General features: G+C 44.7%; 1 protein-coding gene across 3 annotated transcripts in view; it reads left to right on the top strand.

The window, feature by feature from the left end:
- The first annotated feature begins 393 nt into the window (after positions 1 to 393).
- Positions 394 to 23,524, top strand: part of nfatc2a (nuclear factor of activated T cells 2a) — a 27,295-nt gene continuing 4,164 nt past the window's right edge. Inside the window, exons 1-9 of one of the 3 annotated variants that reach the window (XM_083769095.1) lie at positions 394 to 704; positions 3,147 to 4,098; positions 4,316 to 4,484; positions 8,464 to 8,666; positions 9,414 to 9,586; positions 13,695 to 13,835; positions 16,982 to 17,037; positions 17,202 to 17,334; positions 17,754 to 18,713. In XM_083769095.1, the coding sequence (XP_083625221.1) occupies positions 638 to 704; positions 3,147 to 4,098; positions 4,316 to 4,484; positions 8,464 to 8,666; positions 9,414 to 9,586; positions 13,695 to 13,835; positions 16,982 to 17,037; positions 17,202 to 17,334; positions 17,754 to 18,713 (2,854 nt within the window). In that variant the 5' untranslated portion in view covers positions 394 to 637. Of the gene's footprint in view, positions 705 to 2,284; positions 2,771 to 3,146; positions 4,099 to 4,315; positions 4,485 to 8,463; positions 8,667 to 9,413; positions 9,587 to 13,694; positions 13,836 to 16,981; positions 17,038 to 17,201; positions 17,335 to 17,753; positions 18,714 to 23,524 lie in introns of those variants that run through there. The other 2 variants (XM_083769094.1, XM_083769093.1) reach the window with 2 other exon arrangements.

Raw genomic sequence — 23,524 nt, 5'->3', positions numbered from 1 at the left:
TTACAATATTGTAAAGGCATTAAGCTGCAGAGCAGTCGACAAACTCTGTCACTAAGTTTTATGTAGTGTATACTGTATATCGTACATCAGATTGATTTTTATTTTTTTTATTTTCTTCTAGGCAGAGCTATGTCCCACAGTAATTTCTTCATCCCCTACAATGAAGGTCTTGTGCGCTACTGTCTGAGAGAAGCCGCAGAAATGCCTTGGCGCAGCAGCCGGAGACGTCATGGATTCCTGAGTGTGGGCTTTGCAGGAAAGCCCTGAGTCTCCGAGATGGAGCCGGTCCAGGTTTCCATGGCAAAGCGCATAAACAGGAGGAAACACTGAGGGAATCCCGTTATTTTACAGCATTGGAGCATTATAAACACCCAGAGCGGGGAAGGAAGCCGCTCTTGATACTCAAGTAATCCTTAGAGCTAGGAAAGGGACTTTATCCATTGTTGCAGCTGAAGCAGTAACATGTTTCTTAACATATAAAGAGGTTTTACGAATAGCTGACAAGTTTTTGAACACATGGGAGATTTCTTTTAATCTCTTCTGAATTTGACTGGAGTGTTTTTCCCTGCTGGTTATTTGAAGAGGATACGTTTTTTTTTAATCATTTTTATTTTTGTTTTTGCTTTTACTTTGACTTATGCTCCAAATGTTTAGAGAGACTTGGAGACTGTCACAGTACCACACCATGCGGTCGATGGATCAAGGTATGGATGCCGCGCGTGCTGAAGTGTTGTGATTATCTGGTAATCAAACAATTTGATTTTTAATTGATAGAACAATACTAACCTGTTTAGTGTCGGCTATGCTCTTGTCGTCTAGGCTATTTGTTTCATTACTTCCATAAACAGTACAGTAGTGGGCTTGCTACAGTATAGTAGATCATAGCGATGGTTAGTGCGCGCGCCAGGTAGCTTGTTCGCATACGGGACAGTGCACGCCTCGAACGCAGTTGGGCAACAGACGTCACCACAGTGGAGAATCATTTTCAAAACAGCAAATATAGCAGCCCAATTATAGAAATGACCAAGAAATGGAGGTGTTATCGTAAAAAGATTGGCCATTCCACGGGCCATTATAAGGCAACTATGTTTTATTTATTTATGCAATATTCTATGAGATATATGGGTGGCCTATAGGGTGGACAATCTAAATTGATGTCCATTTCTCCTATAGCCTATATTCGTGTTGTGTTGCGAGTCCAAAGAAAACCTTAGCCAAGTTCCAATGTTCCATATTCATATTTGAAAGAGAAAATGCTTCACTTTGTCCTACAACTTTCCAGATGTTTTCCACACAGACTGTAAAACGTTTGCTATAGGTTTATTAATTCAAAAGTCTTTTCAGTACGCATTTTAGGCCTTGACAATATTGTCTTGCTGTGGGTGATGAGATCACAGGACACATGGCAGCACGGCTCATATAGGGTCACAACGCAATATGCCAATATGTTTTGGCATAACTTAATTGAACAATCCAATTAGTCTAATTTTCTTATCTTCTGTTAATTAGGCTATACATAACGATGTGCCAGGAAGAAAAACATTTTAAAGGAACAAGTCCTCTGATGATTTCAAAATGTGCAACAAGTGCGCCTCGTTGTATTTATTTCTGCAGATATTGCATGAATTAGCCTATAATTACACAGCTTGCTATACTGGCTCGCGTGTAGCCATAACTAGCCTATACGTGTTTCCCTTTATAGGTCCAAAGTGGACTCCAACCTATTATGATACATCTTCTGTTCCTCCTCTAGTTCTGGACCAGAGCTACAAGTGGTGTAATCTTATAGGCACCAAAATAGGCCTATAGCCTACGGTGTAGCCTTATGGTTTCATGATTTTACTTGAATCAACTTGTCTTTAGGCAGAAAGATATATGGGAAATAGTCGTAGCCTATAGGCACTGATGGCAAGTGGCTAAAAGCAGGTGGACACAGCATGCTGACATCATGGTCCTTTCTCATCCTCCCATATTAAGTGGCTAATGGCTACACTAGCCAAAGCGTCCATCAAAATACAGTAGGCCTATAAGTTCTAATAGGCCATTAGGCCCTATACGCCCTCTCCCCAAACTGCTGATGGTCCTGGTCAAGACACATAGCCTATATACAGGCCAATGAGGCCACTTTGGTTCCAGGAGGTTGCCTATAGTTCAGCGCGCCCTCGTGCGTAATTGCAAACTGTCAAACACCCGGGGGCAGTATAGTAGCTTACATTGCAATGAGACGGTGTCCTACCTTGATAATGTTTCACGTTGAAGCTGCACTTTGTAGGCTAGATTTTGGTCATGATGGTCTCACCGTCTTGTAGGCGTGAATAGTAGGCTACATTTTATGAAACGAGACATTTTAATTTGATAGAAAACTAGACCCGCCTTCAAAATATGTAGAGAAGTTGAACCAGGAAACTTTTGCGCTTTCATGTTGCTTGTTGCCTTTTTCACTGCAAGGCATCATTTGCACATTCAGCCGCCCTAGTTGAACAGGTCAGGTTCTCTTGTTCACCTCATCACGGCTACGCCTTTGACATCTAATGGCCTCGGTGAAAGAAGCGCAGATAAATTGATAGCCTACTGATAGAGAACATTATGAGCCTATATCATTTTGACTAAGCTGGAAACACTTGGAAATTAAGACAGATGACCTCTTTTTACGACGAAACCGATTTGGAGGAGAAACTCGGTCGAGTGAACTGCCCCGATGAAGATTTGGAGTTCGAATACCTGTTTGAATATGAACCACCTTGCAGCGCATTTACCGGGGGAGATCAAGGTTTGTCCATAGAGGCTCTGTTGTTATAACGTTGCCTTTGAAATGGGAAATAAACGGGACGTTAATTTCTCAAAACGTTTTCAGGATCATGTCATGTGGAAAATTGCACTTCTATCGGTACATAACTAAAATAGACTTGATTAAAAACTAAATTAATTTTGCCTACCTCAGTTTTAATGATTGCCGTAAAAGCTGACAAAGTTACATTCAAATATGTTACACAAACTTGATTTGAGCTGAGTTGAGCAGAGTAATATAGAACCAGCTGTGGGATGTGTCTGGAATAAAAGTTTATATTGACCCTTCCATTCAACATGACAATATGCCCCTCTTCTCTGAGTATTCTGACCAGTTTGTCTCTTGTTTCGTTCCGTAGATGACCCAAACCTTGCATCTCACAAAGTCCTCAGTCCCGAGCCAGGCCACCAGGCCTACCATTTGGGCGAGGCGTACGGCATCAAGTCCTGCAGCCCGCCCTACACCAACAACACGGAGGTTCTCTCGGGATATGAGAACCAGGAGGCCAGGAACTACCTGGACAACTCCCGGCCCGGGGGCCTGGCCCTGAGCCCGCGCATCGAGATCACCCCGTCCCGCGAGCACTACAGCCATGGAAGGGAATCCCTGCAGAGCCACCCGCTGAACACCAGCCCCAGGCCCACCCTGACCGTGCCGGGCCATGACAGCGTGGCCTACCGCGAGCCCCAGTGCCTGAGTCCGGCCAGCAGCAACTCGTCCACCAGCTGGCACTCCGAGACCTACTCCCCCTGGGCGTCTCCCTGCATGTCCCCCAGCAGTGGCCAGAACCCCAGTGACCTCTGCCCGCGCTTCCAGAACATCCACACGGGCTCTCCCCGCACCTCCCCGGGCACCTCCCCAGGCACCAGCCTCGCCGAGGACGGCGGCTGCCTGCAGGGACCCCGTTCGCCGACGTCCTCCCCGAGCCGGACCGGCTCCCGCTCCGCCTCCCCGCAGGGCAAGCGCACATACGACATGTACAGGAGCCACGGGTTGGTCCCCGGACACCGCTCCCGCAGTCCCTCGCCCCACGGCGGCCACGAGGAGCACGGCATAGTGGGCGCCCACTACGGCACGCCCACCAGCCTCGCCAACGCCATGAACGGCTTCGGCACCGCGCAGCACAACTTTGTGCCCACCAAGATAGTCAAGACGGCCAACCAGGTGTACACCCTCTATCCGGAGAGCCACGCTGACGGGAACTATTTCGTGTCATGTGACCAGGACATGAAGACAATAAAGCCCGGCGCGGAGTCTTTCTTCGTCATCCCTCCGATCTGGCCCAAACCGCTGGTTTCCAGCAACTGCAGGTTTGAGCTTGATGAATTAGCATGCATACATTTTTTTAAATTCACTGGCATTATAATAAAAAATAAAATAAAATAAAACAAATATAAATTGTGAGATACTCACAGTTCAGGAATGTAAAAAAGACATACCCTTTGAACAAGTATTAATTGACATCCTTTAGTTTGACACATAACCTTCCTTCCAACTTATTTTTCTTTATTTTCTTTCATACTTCAGCATCCCTGTGACCTCACTGCCCCCACTGGAATGGCCGATCCCCAGTCGCTCGGACCAGTATGAGCTCCACATTGACGTGCAGCCCAAGCCTCACCACAGAGCTCACTACGAGACGGAGGGAAGTCGGGGTGCTGTCAAAGCCCCAACCGGAGGACATACTGCTGTGCAGGTACTTAAAACCCATTTTGGGCAGGAACCCATTTTGGTGTTAGCATCATGTTATGCTTTAGCTATTGAAAAATAGCAGATCTACAAGCTCATAGTGCGCCACCGAGTGGCGCGCTACGAGCTTGTAGGTCTGCTATTTTAGAAAAATCGAAGAATGACTGACATAGAAACATGGCTTTTTCAGAAAAGTGTCAGGATGTAGAAGACATTTATAGAATCTGATCTCAGGTCAAAATGGGTACCATTGAAACCCTAGTGTCCCTATTCTGGGGTGAACGTTCAGCCAGATCTACCAGCTTGTAGATCAGCTAGTTTCCGCGAAGAGCTTTGTTTGCATTGTAAAAAGTAGGGGGCCATGCAGGGTATCACAAACTGCAGCCATTTTGCTCTCACATCATACTCGGGGGGAGTATGAAATGTATGGATATGGTTAGGTGTCAGGTTTAGCTTTAGGAGATTATATGGCTGTCCACACCAAGAACATTTACTATAAAGATAGCCTATACATTATTGATGGCACAATTCACACAACTGTATTTATGACAGCAACAGTGGCGAAGGCTATCATTGGGAGGGATCACTTTAGGAGCGATTTGATGAATGGTATATTTTTTGAATGATATATTGACAGTGCATCAAAATCAAATCCGAATTTACAGGCCATCACATTCCACAAATCACATTCAAGACGTTGCCCTTTAGGCTGGGCATCTCCGCAGCATTTTGCTATGTACATCTCATTCTCTCTATACCAGTAGTCAATTAAATTCAAATACACTTTATTGGCATGACAAGCATTCTTATATATTGCCAAAGCATTACATACAGTATGAATGGTGCAAATACAGTATAAAACAAAAATAATAAATTATACTTTCAGAATCAGAACAAATAATATAAACAAGACAAGGAAAAAACATAAGCAAAAGGACATTGGTCTCTACCAGGGGCACCCTGTGAAAAGCAATTGCAAGAGCCCACCACAGACATAATGACACATGATATAACCACACCATATCCTCAACCCCCGCCCATCCCATCGCTGAACAGTGCAGCTTCACAGATTTGTGCCTTCCAACTTAAAATAGTCTACTGTGGTGCCCACGCTGCCTAGGGTTTCAACCACACAATCAGCCATGTGTTTACGCTGTCCATAGACATATCAGTTTGTTGACTGTATATGTAGGCCTCACGTGAGATACTACACTATAGCGTTCTGACACGACAACATTAAGGCATTTTCAGAGTCTTTCTCACGTTCTGTCCGTGCGTTATGTGTCTCCGTTCGGTTGGTGACCGTCCGTCCCCAGATCGACGGAGATCAAACAGACATCACGTACGTTAGGGGCTGCAGTGCCCCGCATGGCGACCTTTGGTAACGGAGAGCAAGAACAGCTTTACTCTGGTCCAGATCCCCTCTTTCTGCTTTCCCCAGGAAAGAGGAAAAGTTGACACAGGAACGGGCCGGGCATCGGGGACTCGCCTCACATAGCAACACTGAACACCGACCGTCCGAAGCCGGCAATTTCAAAGTGTATTGTTCATATTTTCTCCATAGCATATTGGGCTATTTTATTTATTTAAATTACCAGGCGCATTTACAAAACGTAAGAGTATTAACTTCTAGAATTTCTTTAATTAAAAGAAACATTTTAACTTTTGATTCATGGAAGTCCTGGCCTAGAATGCAAACAGGACATCAAAATTACTTTTGACATACAGTATTTTATGGCTGGCCACACAACCTTAACTGTAGGTTTCACTTCTTTTTTCTTTTTACGTTTGTTACCGTGACAACATCTTTAGGGTTTCCTCGTCGTCGATGATGTTGATATAGGAGATCATGTGGAAAAATGAAACCTTTCTAACTTTTCCATTTTCTGGCCGTTCCCCGAAGGCCCATCCTGAGGTCAGTTGTTGCTGCTTCACTTGGCCAATCAGATGGTCAGGGCTGGTTGACCACGGACAGCCTGACCCCCCCTCCTGCCCCTTTCTCTCTCAAGACTCCCCGTGTTCCTCTCATGCCTAAATTATCATGCTCGGTGGTACCGCCAAAAGTAGCAGATCTATAAGCTCACAACGCAGAGCGTGACACCAGCATACAAGGAAGTATCAGGCTTATAACTCTCTTCTCTCTCGTCTGTCTATTTCCCCTCCTACACCGTCCTTCTCTCTTTCTCTTTCTTCCCCTTTCCTCCTCCCACCTCATTTATATCTCTCTCTCTCTCTCTCTCTCTCTCTCTCTCTCTCTCTCTCTCTCTCTCCCCCCTTCCAATCCTCTACTTTACTTTTCCTACGGTCCATGCTGTCATGACTCACTGCTGCTGCGGTTGTCATGACAACCGACTGCTCACATGGCCTGCTGAGTGTTTGCAGTCAACTTCCTCTATTTCACTCACTGTGTCAGCTACCTGAACATGGGGCCAGCAGCACAGCACACTCATTCACGTTGCCATAGTTTCTATTCTTGATTTTTACAGCTGCCTTGTTGAAGTTCAGGCTCTGCAACTGTCAGCTATTTCTTTAGCGATTGTTCGATCGTTCACTTTTTCGATTGGGTGGACATTTGAGAAGCGTCGATTTCGTTTTAGATTTTTTTTTGTATGCATATTATCAACGAATCGATTAACCCGTTACATTTAGGATTCTTTGCACGACGGTGTCAGGCAAAAATAGTAAACATAGCAGATCTACAAGCTCACAATGTGTTTCAACATGATGCACTGTGAGCTTGTAGGTCTGCTATTTTCACTACTTTTTTTTCTTTTTTCAAAAAATATATTTTTTATTAAATCAGTTAGTTCGATTAACACCCTCAGTGAAGTTAATGCGTATATAGTACCAGCCATGACAGCTGGTGTTACTTCTACACAATCTACAGGAAAGGGCAAAAGAGGCACTAACACCTGCTCCCTTATAACATAATAATAATAATAATAATAATAATATCTCAAACTTATATAGCGCTTTTCTGAGTACCCAAAGACGCTTTTAAAAAAAAACACTAAAAGCTAAAGAACATTAAAAGACAGTGAAAAGGGTTAGCTAGGGAAGGCAATTTTGAAGAGGTGGGTTTTGAGGGTGGATTTGAAGATTTGAAGGGTAGGGGCATCTCTGAGTGCCTTAGGGACATGATCTCCCTTATTTAATCAGGTCATTTTCATAGTGATTTTGAAATCAAAATCATTACATGTTTACCGTTACTGAAAGCAATACCACATATTGTAGATGTACTGTACTGGTTACTGGTTCTGGTTCTCTCCTTTGTTGAACCGGATTTGCCACCCAGTGCATGAATGTCACTTTCACTTTGTGGCAATCTGTCCATGCTAATGTAACATCCCTTTGTTCTGTGTGAGCAACAAGGAAGCTGTAGATGCAGATCCAGTATGTGTGCACGCACTTACGCACACACAGATGGGATCATATAATCTCTGTACAGTATAGTTTGTTGTACGACAAATTGCGGAAAGTGTCGCAATGCGACTTGCTATGAGGTTTTGAAACTTCTGAATTTAGTTCAGTCTTTGCGTCAATAGAATAGATAGAGCATTGTTTTAAAAGCTACTTAGTTATAATTGCCCTTTTTAACTTTAGAAAATGTGCTTCTTTTCTGTATTTTAAGAAAGCACGACTTGTGGTTTGTATGCACCAACACACTTACAAGCAAGTTCATGCTTTGTGGTTCTTGCATTTCCTCAGGAGGTAGGATCTGGTTTGCTCTCTCTCTCTCTATCTAGTACAGCCTGATTGATGTGTACTTGATGATGACATGACACTAGAATAGAGTGTGAAACAGTACATTGAGCTTTCAAAGAACATTACCAATTAGCTTGTTTTAATTTCCCCAGGCCGTATGCAGGTACAGTACTTAAAATAGGCTTAAATAAGTGTCTCATTGTGACACATTGTCTAACTGGTGGCTACTGTTGCGACTGCTGTTATTTTTATTCATTGTATCTTTTGTGTCTACTCTGCAGTTACTTGGCTACAGGGGAAAGGAGCCACTGGGCCTGCAGATTTTCATTGGCACTGCAGACGAGCGCATCCTGAAACCCCACGCCTTCTATCAGGTTCACCGCATCACCGGCAAAACCGTCACCACCACCAGTTTTGAGAAGATCATCAATGGCACTAAAGTATTGGAGATCCCCCTAGAGCCAAAGAACAACATGAAAGCCATGTGAGAATGCTATTATAGCTATCATATCGTCACTGTTAAGCAAAAAAGAAAAAAACGTATTTTATAGTATGTCGCATGACAGTGTCATATAAAAAAAGAAGTCTTCTGAAAGAATATATATTCAAATATTTGTGCCGCATTTTCATGATTTTTCAAAAATAGCAGACCTACAAGCTCGTAGCACGCCACTCGGTGGCGCGCTATGAGCTTGTAGGTCTGCTATTTTTCAATAGCTAAAGTATAACATCATGCTTAGTTAAAACACCAAAAGGGGTTCCCGTTCAGAATGGGCTTTTACACATTTTTAAGAAATGATTGCATATATAAAAATTTCCAAAATAGGAATGCCAACTTGAAAGTAATTAAGTCTTTCTGTGAGTTTTATAAATATTGAATGAAATATATGAACAAGATCTTGTTGACTGAATGATGATTACAATCAGTGATTTTGAATGTACAACAGCAGCAACACATACTCTTTTATTTCTCATTCATTCGTTCCATTCTCACTTCCCACTCATTATCTTATTTGCTCTCACTCTCCCTCATTTGAAAGCAAAACAACCAAAAAACTAAACAAAAAAACAACAACAGCACTACTCCTCTTCAGCTCCATCCATTAAATGTGACAAATTATTGTTCTTTATGTATCTAATAAAACGGCCCCACACCTCCTGAAACATTTCTTGTTTGTCCTTAAGATTGGTTCTGTCTTATACTCTTAACCGCCTTTCCTCTGTCCCCCAGAATCGACTGTGCAGGGATTTTGAAACTCAGGAACGCAGACATTGAGCTGAGGAAAGGGGAGACGGACATCGGAAGGAAGAACACGCGTGTCCGCCTGGTGTTCCGCGTCCACATACCTCAGCCAGGAGGACAGCTGGTCTCTCTGCAGGCGGCCTCACACCCTATAGAGTGCTGTAAGCAAACCACATTAACCAACTTTCTAACCTGGTGTGTCCCTTTTTGGGGGGCAGTTCATAATGTGAACATGTTCAAAAATAGCATGAGCTCGTTAGCTATGGCTATTCCACCATTCGTCATATAACCTCAATCCCAGGCTTGGTTAAAACCTCATACTGACCCCCCCTAAATCCTGATAGCGGGTTGGGCATCACGCACCGGGAAATAGCCGACCTACAAGCTCAAATGCGACGCATAGTGAGGTTCTATTGCCGTTCTCGGTTGCGACACCATCGCTCGACAGAGCATAAACTAGAAAAAGTGCCCTTCTGGGCACAGGTCTCCACCAGGAGGATAGGAGTGTTTGTAAATAATTACTTGAGTAAGCATAAGAAAGTATGTAGTAGAGTTAATATTAATACAATCTGAATTATTATTTAAACTAGAGAGACTGTGTACCAATTTGCGCGATGTTTGGACAAAATCTGTAGGTGTACTGTGCAAAAACTTGTTTTGCACAAAGCGGCCCTCCTGGTGGCGCTATAACAGTCCGTTCTGGAAATCTTGGGGCAGAGGTTCATCGTTGGCATCCAGGGAGTGTGTGTGTGCAAAATTTGGCATCGACCGGGTTAACGGTGGCGGAGATTAGCTGCTCACGGAGCACACACACGGACGGACGGACACACGGACGGACGGACGGAGTGCAAAACATACTCTCCCCCCATGCCTTCGGCCTGGTGGAGACAATTAGGCTTAAGGGAGAACATGTCTGCTAGGGCGAGACGTCTGTAATTCTTCCAATCACAACACAGGTTTTATGGCCGGGGAATGTAAACAGATCTGCACAGCATCACGCAACTTCCTTGAGCTGCACTTCCAGTACTTCCGGCTACAGTTAGACACTCTCAGTAGCGGCCGGTCTCGCCCAGTGTGTGTGTCATATGACAAAGTATACTGTACTAGAGGTTCACACTTATGTCGCACCGCCCATATATTGAGATCTCTGTATCTGTCTGATCCGCTGAGCCACGGCCCAGGCCAAAGCGTCCATATTTTGAACGAGTGGCGGACGAGAAGTCAGAAATGAAGCGCTTTATCCATCCGATCAAAACCACGGAGAGAGCCCTGGATTAGCAGATACGAGGCGTTCTTTCACAGCTAAGTGAACGGGACGCTAATATGAATGAAGAGCGACGTGTACGGTACGTGGCCTTCAAAATAAAAAAAGGAAAAAATTCAGAATATTATTCTCTCGCCTGATATCATTGAGGATGCGCTAGGACGTGTACACACGTTAACTTAATTCAAATATCACTTTTTTTTGTTTTGTTGTGATATAACCCTCCCGAGTCCCTACTATAGAGTGTGCTGACCATACAAGAAGTTCCTCCCTGTCCCCAGTTAACCCCTGGGGTAAAAAAAAACCTAAGGATTTCGTTTTTGGCTAGGTGGCCCAGCCTTCATCCAATCAGGATAGAGAGGGGCCTTCCGCTAATCATGATGGAGCCGGGGCTGGCTGGTGTGCGTATACTGTTGGCCTGTCCCTCCACTGTAGTGCGTGCATGTGCACATCGTGTTGCCGGGGCGGACCGGGTTTTTTTCCAAATCACCCAAATCACTGAATGCTCCTTTAAGACAGTTTCAATAATTATACTAGACCGGTGCCCGGCTGTAGAGCACAGAGTCGGTAACGATGGAAGTTGGTGATCCATGCCCCACCCGGCTATGCAATACCCGTTGTACCCGTGTCAGAGTACCCGTTCTGTCTGAGTCCCTTTTATGCCCATAGATGTCTGTATCTGTCTCTCTGTGTCCCTTTATTCCTATATATGGAGTTCTGTGTCAGGCATGCCCAAATATGGAGTGTTGTGATGTCAGAACAGGCCAAATCCATATATGGAGCCCGGGCAGAGGCCTTTTGTGGCGGTTCTGGACAACCGTGGGTCCGACCGACTCGACACCGGGCACTGCACCCCCTGAAGGGGTGTGGAACGTGTGTGTTGAATATGAAGTCGGCGGGGCAAACGGTTCTGGTGCATTACAGACGTACACACAGACATACTGAGACGTGGTGCATGTATAGATAGATAGGACACTCGTTAAGACATGATCATTTCAATACCTATTATGCTCACCATTAGACCCTGAGATGCACACTTTGGAGGTCTGTATGCAACGGATGGACTTTGGACTTCTTTACTGTATGTGATGCAGTGCAGCACCGAGTTTTTCATGTGTGCTTCCCCGGGATATAAATGGATAAATGAACGCTGAGGATTTTACTTTATAGTTCAGGCTCCTACTGTATATACAAAGGCCTCTTTATGTTTCCACTTGTGTCTTGTGTGAGCCCACTGTATGGCTGTGTCTGCGCCTCTGCGGCTGTGTGACTGCTCGTGTGCATTAGTGAAGCGTGTACCGGTGTTTCCGTTTTAATTAAAGCACCCAATATATAATCTAAATAAATGAAAAACAGCCTATCATCTTACTTTATCTTACTTTGAACAACTCCGTAGTCAATAAATGGCACATAACATATCAGTGGAACACAAAGTAAATACGTATTGTACATTATGGCCTTGTAATTCTTTTAAGTCACTGTGATGCAGCAAAATTTCGTCAAGGTCGATGGTGTAATTTCCCTTGTCTCTTCCCATTCAGCAGCACACAGTAGTTATCTATACCTGTTGATTGATATGACGCTGTCGTCTAGATGAACCTTAGAACAATCGGCATGAGTGAACACCAATCAAGCATGAACGGGCCTACTACAACACATCTGTCAGACAGGCTGATAAAGCAAACTGTGTCAGCGATGGGGTGTTTGAAGAGACCAGGGACACTTTTAGTATTGTCCTCTTTGTTTTGTTGACTCACCGTCACCGGCGTAGTAGAGCAAACCCGCTCAAAGGTCACGGGACTGTTTGTCGACACCTGAGCTCGCCTCGTCGGGTGTTGAATTTCAGACAAGCTAATGGCTGATCATTTGTCACAATGAGCAGGATTCTCTGGATTTCAAGGCCGAGTGCATGACAAAAAACGAAACGAATTACTGTTGTCATTGTTACCGAGAGAACCTTATCTGAATGCAGCGTTATCTGTTGTCTTGACAAGTAAAATCATACGTACAGTACAACCAGCGATGGCTTTCAGGAGATATCGTCTGACTGTGATCCCGTAGCTACGCACATTAACTAAACATGGTTTGTGTTTTGTATAAGGGTCGCACCGAACACGACCAGAGAGGATGCAGGCTTATTGATTATGTATGTTACGTGTCCCGGATACTTTCGGTGACATAAAACATATAAACACGTGTCATGTTACCACAAAACGAGATCCGTTGTTTATGCTTCTATTGAGTTCGTAAGAATCTGGTATACTGTATGTGTGTGCTACAGTATGATAAAGCAATAATGAACCTTAATTGGGTCAATGTGAGATTAATCATTTAAATAATAATAATTTGGAAAAACTGAAAGTGAAAACCTTACTTGATAAATAGTTCACAAGTTGTTACAATCTTTACTATATAAACTTAACTCTCAGTCATCCCAAGTTCAACTTAATTTAAAAGATTCCCCTCAAAATTAAGGAAGTTGTTTTAGGATGAGTCAGCATGCATCTGTTAATGTTATCTATTGTTAAAGATAGACCATTTTGTGATTTTGTCCCTGGGTAATTGTATGCTTTTAGGAAATTAATGAAGTGGTTGACAGAAAATATAGATTCCTTTGCATTTATTCTGTGTTCCACTGTATGGCATTTACAGTATAAGCTATTTCACAACTAGGTCCAAGTTATGGATGTGTCACTACTCACTACATGAGTCAATACTACTTTGAAGTGACAATAGTCTAGAAATGTACAGTTAAGTACTGCACACAAGATTACATTTGTCTCACACATAATAGGGATTTACGATATTGGAAATAATTGACATGCAATATCTTATATAATGTTAAAATCATATCACCAGGTGAAATGATTCTAGGCTTGCGTTTCAAGCCTCTAAATATTATTGTTAATTATTGTTATATTATAATTATTACGCCCTATGCTTGTGTTCGAAGCTTGTAGATCAGCTGTTTTCGTCTAACACCCCTATCCTGTGTGCGCCCACAGCCCAGCGGTCGGCCCATGAGCTTCCTATGGTAGAAAAGCAGGACATGGACAGCTGTTCTGTTCTGGGAGGACAGCAGATGATCCTGACCGGGCAGAACTTCAGCTCTGATTCCAAGGTCATATTCATGGAGAAGACTCACGGTGAGTTCCTGTTCATGTCCTCAAACAGAGCCGAGGGCCTGATGCACAACCGAGGAAGCCACGCTAAGCTCCTACAAGAAAGCAGCGGAATTCTACATTTATCTGTGACGGTTCACAGTCTTTTCTTAGATTCGTTCTATCGTTCTGTTTGTGTCTTTTATTTCACCGACTCATTTCACGGAGCCATGAACAAAAGCTGTAATATTACTTACTAACTAAATAATATCTGCCTTCGTCTTTAATACTAGTTCAGATCGAGTGATACGGCTTCCCCGCAATGATGTTGGTGACCCATTCAGTTTACCTCCCAATTTGCATGATGCGACTGATAGTGATAACGTTGGTGCCTCACTTTCCTTTGCCCTTTACTCTCCACGGCTGTATTCCATGATGTCTTATCGCCCAGATGGGTCTTTTGTAGTGTGGTGAATAGACAAATAAAAGCCCTCTGCTGAGAATGGATTTAATGCAGTTTATGACATTTCTGTACCCTCTCCAGTAAATGCTTTGAGTCAAATTGCTAGAGGAAGTAACCGCAAGGTTGCCTGTTCGAACCCTGTGGGCTCCCCCAGAGTTAGTGTTGAGGTGTCCTTGAGCAAGACACTGAACCCCAAATTGCTCCTGATGTGCTGGTTGGTGCCTTGCATGGTTTCCACCGCCATCGGTGTATGAATGTGTGTGTGAATGGATGAATTGATGCACAATCTATGTAAAGCGCCTTGGATAAAGGCGCTATATAAATGCACCATTTACCATTTTACAAATAATTTTACAATTAATAACAAAGTCCAGTATTCAAACTTTTACTTGAGTAAAAGTACAAAAGTATTGGCAGCAAAGTAAAATGCTTCAAGTAGGCACACCAAAAGTAGAAGTAGTTATTTTTAAAGACTTTTCAAAATGTGTGACATTTTCTCCAAAATAGCAGAAGCTCACAATGATGCGTTGCGAGCTTGTAGATTGGCTATTTTCGAGTATAGAATAGGGGTTTCGTATGAATGATCTTTAATTCATTATTATTTTTCAAAACTAGCCCATCTACAAAGCGTACAATATAGATGATGTCGCAATACTTTTCAGCTATATCCATATCCAAAATATGGACACCAGGCCTAAATTAAGGATCAGGATTTTGCAGTGTAGTTTGATATCTCATTGATTCCTTCGTCGTTTCTTTTTTGTTGGTAGTTAACAGTGACCCTCCAGTTGCCTGTATCCGACAGTGTGTGTGTGTGTGTGTGTGTGTGTGTGTGTGTGTGTGTGTTTGTGTGTGCGTGCGCGTGTGTGACTCACTGACTCCACTGCTGTCTGAGAGTGGAGCGCTTGGCGTTTACAGTTCCATTTCTCAACTCAAACTTGGAACTTGCATCTCCAAGCCACTTTTTCTTTTTTTTTGTCTCCGGGGTTCCCTGCCGGTGCGTTACGACACACCACAGTAATGGCTATAGCATCGTAGAGACGGAAAAATAAGTCTTATGAAGAGGGTTTGCCATTGTTTTGGAGAGTTTCTCCATATGACACAGTCCTGGAACGGTGCAGCTGTTAAATCCCTTTGAATGGGAGACAGCTGCCTCTGGATGGGGCTCTCCATGGGGCTGTACAAAGGGGAAGAGAGGGTTCCCCCGGCCAAGCCTCAGCTCCTCACTCTCCCTCTCTCCGCCCCCATACATAATTATCTCCAGAGAGAGAGAAAGGGGGGAGAGAGGGAGAGAGAGAGAGAGAAAACAAAAACATGGGGTATCCCTTAGAGTAGAATTGGAACAAAATGCAAACGAAACATGACGCCAAGAAAGCAGCAGTCATCATCTTTCGTTAGTGAAACGGAGCAAGTTGATCATAAAAATAAAAAAAAAGGTTGAGAAAAAAAAGACAATTCTTGGCAAAACAAATGGAATCCCCCTTTTGCTTGCTGACTCATTTCAGCCATGTGTGTTTAATTTGCAGTCCGACAGAGGGTTTCCCACCTAAAATAAAAAATGTTCTCACTAGGCTACATGTTGTACTGTATGTTACAGCTCCATAAAGGGCATTTTGGACCATAAAAGAACATTTTTTATGGCAGTCGTTATTACGTAAAGAAGTTGCTCTGTGTTCAACCAGAGCTTCACTGTTACTTAGTTAGTGTGATCAGGTGTGATCATTAACCACTAGCGTCCCTTTTGTGGGCTTGTCATAATAGCGGCATCTCCTTTTTCCTGAACTTGTAGATCGGCTGTTTTCGGCCAAGAGAAAATTAAACGGATATTTTTTCATTTGTCGATGTGCGATATCCCACCTCTACTTTCCCGCGACCAACTTGGGGTGCTGACCCATAGTTAGTCTGCACTGTGGACCCCCAGAAGTACATTTATCAGTGTTAATTTATCCATTCGCAACCGAGAGTGTACATTTGTATTCTAAGAGTAAAATTAAAGTAAAATTCTGCCAATTTTAAACATATCGGCTAGTAAGATGTACATGTCTATTTTCTGTCACAACAAGGAAAATAAAAAGTGTTAAAAAAAATCTGCTGATTTTGAACCTAATCTCTGAGAAGGTTCTCTGAGGAGATTTTATATAATAGTCATAGCGTAACATACTCCATGTCTGACGGTACAACCCATGACGTCAAGTATGTAGTTTGGTGTCATACTGTACATGTCGTTTTTCACGATTTTACTGTGTATCTAGTACCTCAAGTCCATTTCAGATACAGCCTAAACTTCACCTTGTTATGCAAGGTGAATTTTAGGCTGTTACTCTGCCTCTACATCAGTGTAATTTGGGATGTGGACGTGTAGGTAGGTGTTTGAATTTGTACATCAAGGCAGGTGAGCCGAGTGGTGCAAGAGGAAGCGTTTTTTTGTACAGATATGATCTACACGCACACAAGCCGCTTGCTCGCCACTTGAATTTTTAATCACATGGCAAACAGATTGCATGCAGACCAAGATGTGGCTCATATAGTCATAATGAAAACCCAGACGGCTTTCCTCATACCCTTTTGAAGCCCATTCAGTTGTGAATAAAATCATCTATAGTAATCACTAATTAATTTGTCTCAAATTCTCTACACCATTTTGAGAACCACTGGTGTACAGAAACTTTGTTAAAAAATACTTGTATTGATTCCCCCTCTGTCTGTCTGTCTCTCTTTCTCTCACTAGATGGACAACAGATCTGGGAGATGGAGGCAACCGTAGACAAAGATAAGAGCCAACCTGTAAGTGTATCAAACTCCCATTTCTTAGTAGACGACCTATAGACTTTGAATCGGATCGAAACTGTAAATTGTCACAATGTATAGTTCACAAAGACATTTGAATGAACATGTAAAGTACATCATCCACATGCTGACGCGTGGCATATAACAATCACGCTCTGCAGAACATGCTGTTTGTCGAGGTTCCGCCCTACCGAGACCCGTCCATCTGCCATTCTGTCAAGGTCAACTTCTACGTCATCAATGGCAAACGGAAGCGGAGCCAGCCTCAGCACTGCACCTACACACCACTGGCAGGTAGAGTCCTGCTAGATCTTTACTTACTGCACACCATTTCTATACGTGTCGTGAAGTCATGCCACAATAACATCCCGAGTACATGTAATTCAGAGAGTTAAGGGTACATTTGGTTACCCTCCATTTGTACACAAATCACACCCATGTGAAGTGAGTGGTTTTTAACATGATGTACGAATACGATGATGATGCCACATGACAGTAACCATGCAAACTAATAGACGAATGCTACACACGGTCACGTGTTGGAGCAGGTTAGTGCCGCTCAATAAAACGGATAAATGAACAACGAGGATTTGTATACGTGTATCTTTCGAATGAATACAATACAGTTATAACCTGACCACTGGTTATTAGTGGGGGTCATCAAGAATGGAAAAAACATATTTTCCTGATATCTAATCGTCTTCCCTCTGCAGTTCCGTCCATCAAGAAAGAGCCTCTGGACGAATACGAGGCGGGTCACATGGGCTTCGCCATGCCTCAGATCCTGGGCATGTCCCCTCAGTCTTACTATCACAACCCTCACCCCGTCCTGCACCCGGACAATGGCATGGCCTCCTGCCAGCAAGGGGGGCGTCCGGGCTCCGGCGGCCTGCCGGGCCAGGCCCTGCACCGCTTCCAGCAGCAGAGCCCGGCTATCGTCTACTCTCGCGGGGCCAACAAGGGCCCTGCAGGAGGACTCTACCAGCAGACGGATCCTCATCACTGCTCGGTGCTGGTCCACACCGGCGCCCCGGCCCAAGCGGGGGGAGGGGGGGTTCACCAGCAGCAGCACCCGGCGGGCCAGCACCCGTCTATAATCCAGTTCTCCCCCACCAACCACCAGCAATTGCTGCGGGGCGGAGGAGGAGGCGAGGCGCAGGTTCTCTCGGCCCCGCCGACCGACAACGGCCAGCACGTCATCTACTGCGAGGGCTACTCCCCGCAGGCGGCCGCCGCCGCCGCGCACTCCCCCGGCTACTCCCCGCAGGCGGCCGCCGCCGCGCACTCCCCCGGCTACTCTCCGCAGGCGGCGGCCGCCGTGCACTCCCCCGGCTACTCTCCGCAGGCGGCAGCCGCCGTGCACTCCCCCGGCTACTCTCCGCAGGCGGCAGCCGCCGTGCACTCCCCCGGCTACTCTCCGCAGGCGCCCGGCGGTGCCCACTCCCCTGCGTCGTCTTCTTCTTCACCCCAGGCTCAGGGGACGGCAGGCCAGCAACACTTCACCGCCACGGTCATACAGCAGCAGCCCTACATGCAGAAGGGCCAGCAGAAAGCCAGGGCCGCGCCGCCGGGCACAGCTGGGCAGGCGGAGGCGCCGCCGACGGCTGACGGGCAGAGGAGGGTGACGGTCAAGGAGGAGAGCATGGACCAGGCCTACCTAGATGACGGTGAGTGTAAGTCGATGCTTTTATCCTCTGCGTGAGTGTGGGAACGATTGCCTGGTCACTTTGCGTGTGTCATTGTCAGCTTAGGAGAAACTGTAGACTGTAAGGTCCTTGTAAAGAGTGTTAATTTAAACTCTGATTGTACAAGTGAAATGGTCCGTTTGGGTTTGTACTTTTACACTGAGAATTTGACCGTGTATAAGGAGGTCAAGTGGGGCCTTTCTTGTACAGTGGCATTATTTTCACGATACAAAACATTTTCTTTGCTTTTGTTTCTTGCCGACCAAAAAAATAATTAATTAATAAGTGCAGTCCCTTATCTGTTAGATGATAAGAACCTTCAAACGGCCGTTCAACCTCTCTGGAGAACAATACGAGGATATTTACAGTACATGGGCCATCTCCTCTCTCCATCCATCCCATGCGCTATACGGTGTCCTTCTGAACAAGGCCAGAAGAACAGGCTCGCACTGTTAAAACAATCCCTGCCAGGAGGTGTAGTTATGTTCCACTCAAGGTGGAAATAACAGGGATTATGAGTCATATGTTTATACTTACACTTGTCAACCCCATTAGCCTCTGACAGAATTAATGTCAGGCCACATCCAGCAGCAGTCAGGAGGCTTGAAGCCCCTCTTCCTTGTTTTCCAAAGCTCCGCTCGAGTTGTATCTCGTTACAGTGCGATGGCCTGCTCTGATACGGGGCGTATACACACACAGGTTCACGTCAGTCGGGTTACGTTTCACGGCAGCGAGTTGAGTTGTATGCCGCCGTGACATTGCGGCCACATTCTCTAGTATAGTGACCGCCTCAACCATCCCTCCTGCTTGTTGTGGCACAGCCATGTCCGGAAACAAGCATTTGCTTTTTGTTTTTTGTCTCTGTTGCAGAGGGAGAGAGAGAGAGAGGGAGAGAGAGAGAGAGGGAGAGAGAGAGAGAGAGAGAGAGAGAGAGAGGGAGAGGGAGGGAGAAAAAAGTGTCAGCTCTCCTCACCGCCTGGATATGTTGACACTGTTATGATGTGAAAAACAACTTCCATGGCAACCATTGTCAAACAGTGGAACGGCTGCCTGGGAGAGCCGGGGAAAGCCTCTTTGTTTGTTATACTTGGCCTGGGCTTCCCTTTGGCCTTACGCCCCTCAATTCTGCGGGGGAACCCACCAGAGGATTAGATTTTTTTTCCAGCAGCGGGATTCTGCCAATCTGGCACACCAAATTCCTATTTGCAGCTGCTCTCCTCCTAGAAATGCAAGCCTGATCCCTGTAAGATAGCGTGAGGGTGGAGGGTAGAGTCCGCAGGAAAAGGGAAGGGGCTCATGCGTGCGCGTTTCAATGGAAAAAATGAAACGAAGAAGAAAAATGAGCCAACAGTGGAATTTGTATTTTTTGGATGGAACTAACAGGGTTTCCCTCCTCGGTAAACAGCAGCAAAGTTTATAGACGGTGAATTAACAGGGACAGACGCATACTGTTCCAGCGCTGTTTGATCTCCACAAGGTGATGGTGACGATCAACCAGCTTCCCCACCAACAAGGTGCCTCCATTTCTGGTCTTTGTTCTGCCTTTCATCCCCGTAGAATATCGACGCTGGTCCCTGGAAATCTCATAAAAGCACTAACTGCAGTATTTATAGTTGTTTGGTGTTAATTCCCCCCCGTTTTATCCCAAGCACTATACAGGCTAATTACTTTAGCTAATTATATAAACCTGCTTCATACAGAAATTATCAAGACAATAAAATGAGTGACATTTACGACAACTAAGGGCCGATTCATACTCCTATTTTAGAGCCGAATAAAAGTCGGTTCGGCGCTGTAGAGCCTACAATTTGACGTCATTTGAGGTTCGGGGGGCGGGTACCGTTCTAAAGTCGGCTCTTCGGTGCTACTGAAAATCATTTCGGCACTACAGCGCCGAAACAGCGGTAAAATAGGAGTATGAATCGGCCCTAACGCTTGCACACAGGTGACACAGGTTTAAGTAATAAACTGAGTGAGGGCCACTGAGTTCAGTTCAGTTTTGTTCATGACAGGTGTACTGTACAATATGACTGCTGAGTCATTTGTAGTGTACGTACCTCCAAAGACAGAATAAGGCACTGCCCCAAATTCAAGTCATTTCTTTTTTCAGGAAGAGAAGATAAAGCCCATTATCTGAAACAATCAAAGACATTTTGTTTGTGTCGGCTGTGTTTCACTAGTTACTCATCTTTTGAAAATGAATATGTGCCACATCCTGGTTTCATCACAGTTATGTGTCAGTATTAACTGTCACATCCCTCAGGTAGCCGGCCCTGAACGGTGTCTCACCTTTTGTAAAGACCGTTAAATGGAAGTCATGTATTTCATTTGAATTAAGCCAGAACCTGGTTAGCACCTCCTCCGACCCAAGCAAACTGTCGTACATAAACCCAAGAAATCCTATTGAAGGGTCTCTTGAGTCTTTCCAAAGCTGAATGATTCCCAACCAATCATTAGTGACGCACGCACTGGTCAATTCATGATCTGTGTGCAATTAAACCAGATTCATGTTAGAAATAACAATCCGCTTTCAATAACTGCGGTTGAGTGTGTGTGTGTAGAGATCATAACCGTTTTTTTACAAGTATCTCATTTCCTTGGCTCTCATGTTTTTAGGTCTCATATTTGTCTCCACCAGGCCGAAGGCATGGGGAGAGAGTATGTTTTGCACTCCATCCGTCCGTGTGTCCATCTGTCCATCTCCGGCACCGTTAACCCGGTCGATGCCAAATTTTGCACACACATTCCCTGGATGCCAACGATGAACCTCTGCCCCAAAATTTCCAGAACGTCCTGTTATAGCGCCACCAGGAGGCTGCTTTGTGCAAAACAAGTTTTTGGACAGTACACCTACAGATTTTGTCCAAACATCACGCAAATTGGTACACAGTCTCTCTAGAGCCATTCAACGAAACAGGTCGTTCAGATTGGCTAAGATTGGCTTCCAAAGTTCGCTCAGTTTCAAACAAAATGCTGCAAATCATGAACACAGTGTGTGATTTCCGTGAAATTGTGCACGCACATTCCCACTAGGCAGAGGAAGAAATGCCACGTGAACATTTTCAACTCAGCCTCATGGTGGCGCTATAACTGGCCGAAAAGTGTTTTTACCTCTAACTGCACGGATCTGTGGATAACTTTGTATGCCAACTCCCTAGAGGCCAAGGAGAAACCTTTGCCTGGAATTTTTCACATCTGCTCTTTATAGCGCCACCAGGAGGCCGACATATGTAAAACACATTTTCTAATATTACTCCTTCAGATTTTATCCAAATTTCACGCAAAATGCTCTCCATAGTCATGTGATCAAGACGGGTTTGTTTGATTTCTCATAATCCACCCTCATTGGCTACGATTGGCTTCTAAACTTTTCAGGAGTAGCCCACTTTGTACCCGTTTTGTACAAATCGCCACAACTACTCAACGCAGCGTCCGATTGTGGTGAAACTGTGCATGCATATTCCCACTAGGCTGAGGAAGAAATGCCACTTTGAAATCAGCCTCATGCTGGCACTACAACAGGCCTAGCCGCGTCTCTCACACAGCGGGAGGGCGGGGCTAACGCTCCGGTTCGGTCTCTATCCTTTTATTACTCTATGGTAGAAACTGCCGGATGCTGAGCAATTTTCATAATTGGCAAAATATGTGACCATACCATTATAGAAGGCAAAAAAACACATTTATCAACACATTTTGGGCTAGTGGCTATAATGGCTGTTTTTCGCCCAATTTCGGCCAGAGGTGAATTATAGTGAGCACCTATAGAAAAGCGCTTGTCCCTGGGATCACAGACGTTAAGAAACTTCTGACATGGCCAAACGGCTGAAAGTTTATGAGCAACAGGTTATGAACCACTGGCGTAGCCAGCAGAAGTCACATACGGTAGTTTGTGTGCAGGCTAAGAACTGCCGCCAATGGCCTACAAAGACTGAAAGTGAGAGATTTAATGCATATGGAATAAAGCCCAGAGGCAGTGGAGCAGGTGAGATTGTTCCAGCAGGTAGACCTGCAGGCCCAGAGAGATAAAGCACACAAAACCAGCCTGGTGAAAAAGGCATTAGTTTCAGCTCACTTACATCCCATTTAAAGAAGCTAGATCAAACAGCTCTAAAGAACCTTTAAGGGTAAATTATACTTAGTGGGCACACTGAAAAATAGAAGATCTACAAGCTTACAAGGCATACATGCTTTGATGTGTTGTGTGGACGTATTTTTAGATGTGCTATTTGCGTTGCACGACGACACAGTCGTAAACAGTTTTTGGTTTAGACTAGTCATTGGTTAGACCAGTCATTAGTCCTACAACTACAACCTATCTCAAACCCTCAGCACACCTAAACCTAACCTTAACCCATGTCTAACCAATGACTAGTCTAAACTAAGTATGCACCCCAATATTACTTACAGCATGGAGATTATCTGTCAGATTGAGGTACACTGCAGGCTGGGGTAATGTGAGATTGAAGGTTTCGCTTTACTATTGATTGTGTGTCCTATAACTTGTGTTGCTATTACAATCTTTATAGCAACGCTTCCAAAACACATCCAAACTGTTAACATAAAGGCTATATACGTACACTCACTCACACAAGTGTAGTTACAGGCACACATGTATGTACACACACACATGCACTCACGCATATATGTGTGCGCGCGCACACACACACACGCACACACACTGTGCCCATTCCATCTCACAGTGGGCAGTGTGCAGCAAACTGAGTCAGCTACTGTACAGAGTGTGTCTCTCCGCCTCCTCCCACCGTCGGCTGGTAAACAAACCAGCTTATTGGTGAAAA

This window comes from Protomyctophum parallelum (genome assembly GCF_964188405.1).
Source record: "Protomyctophum parallelum genome assembly, chromosome: 7".
Classification (NCBI taxonomy): domain Eukaryota; kingdom Metazoa; phylum Chordata; class Actinopteri; order Myctophiformes; family Myctophidae; genus Protomyctophum; species Protomyctophum parallelum.
Note: the sequence above shows the minus strand (reverse complement) of the source record. Positions and strands in the feature narration are given on the sequence as shown.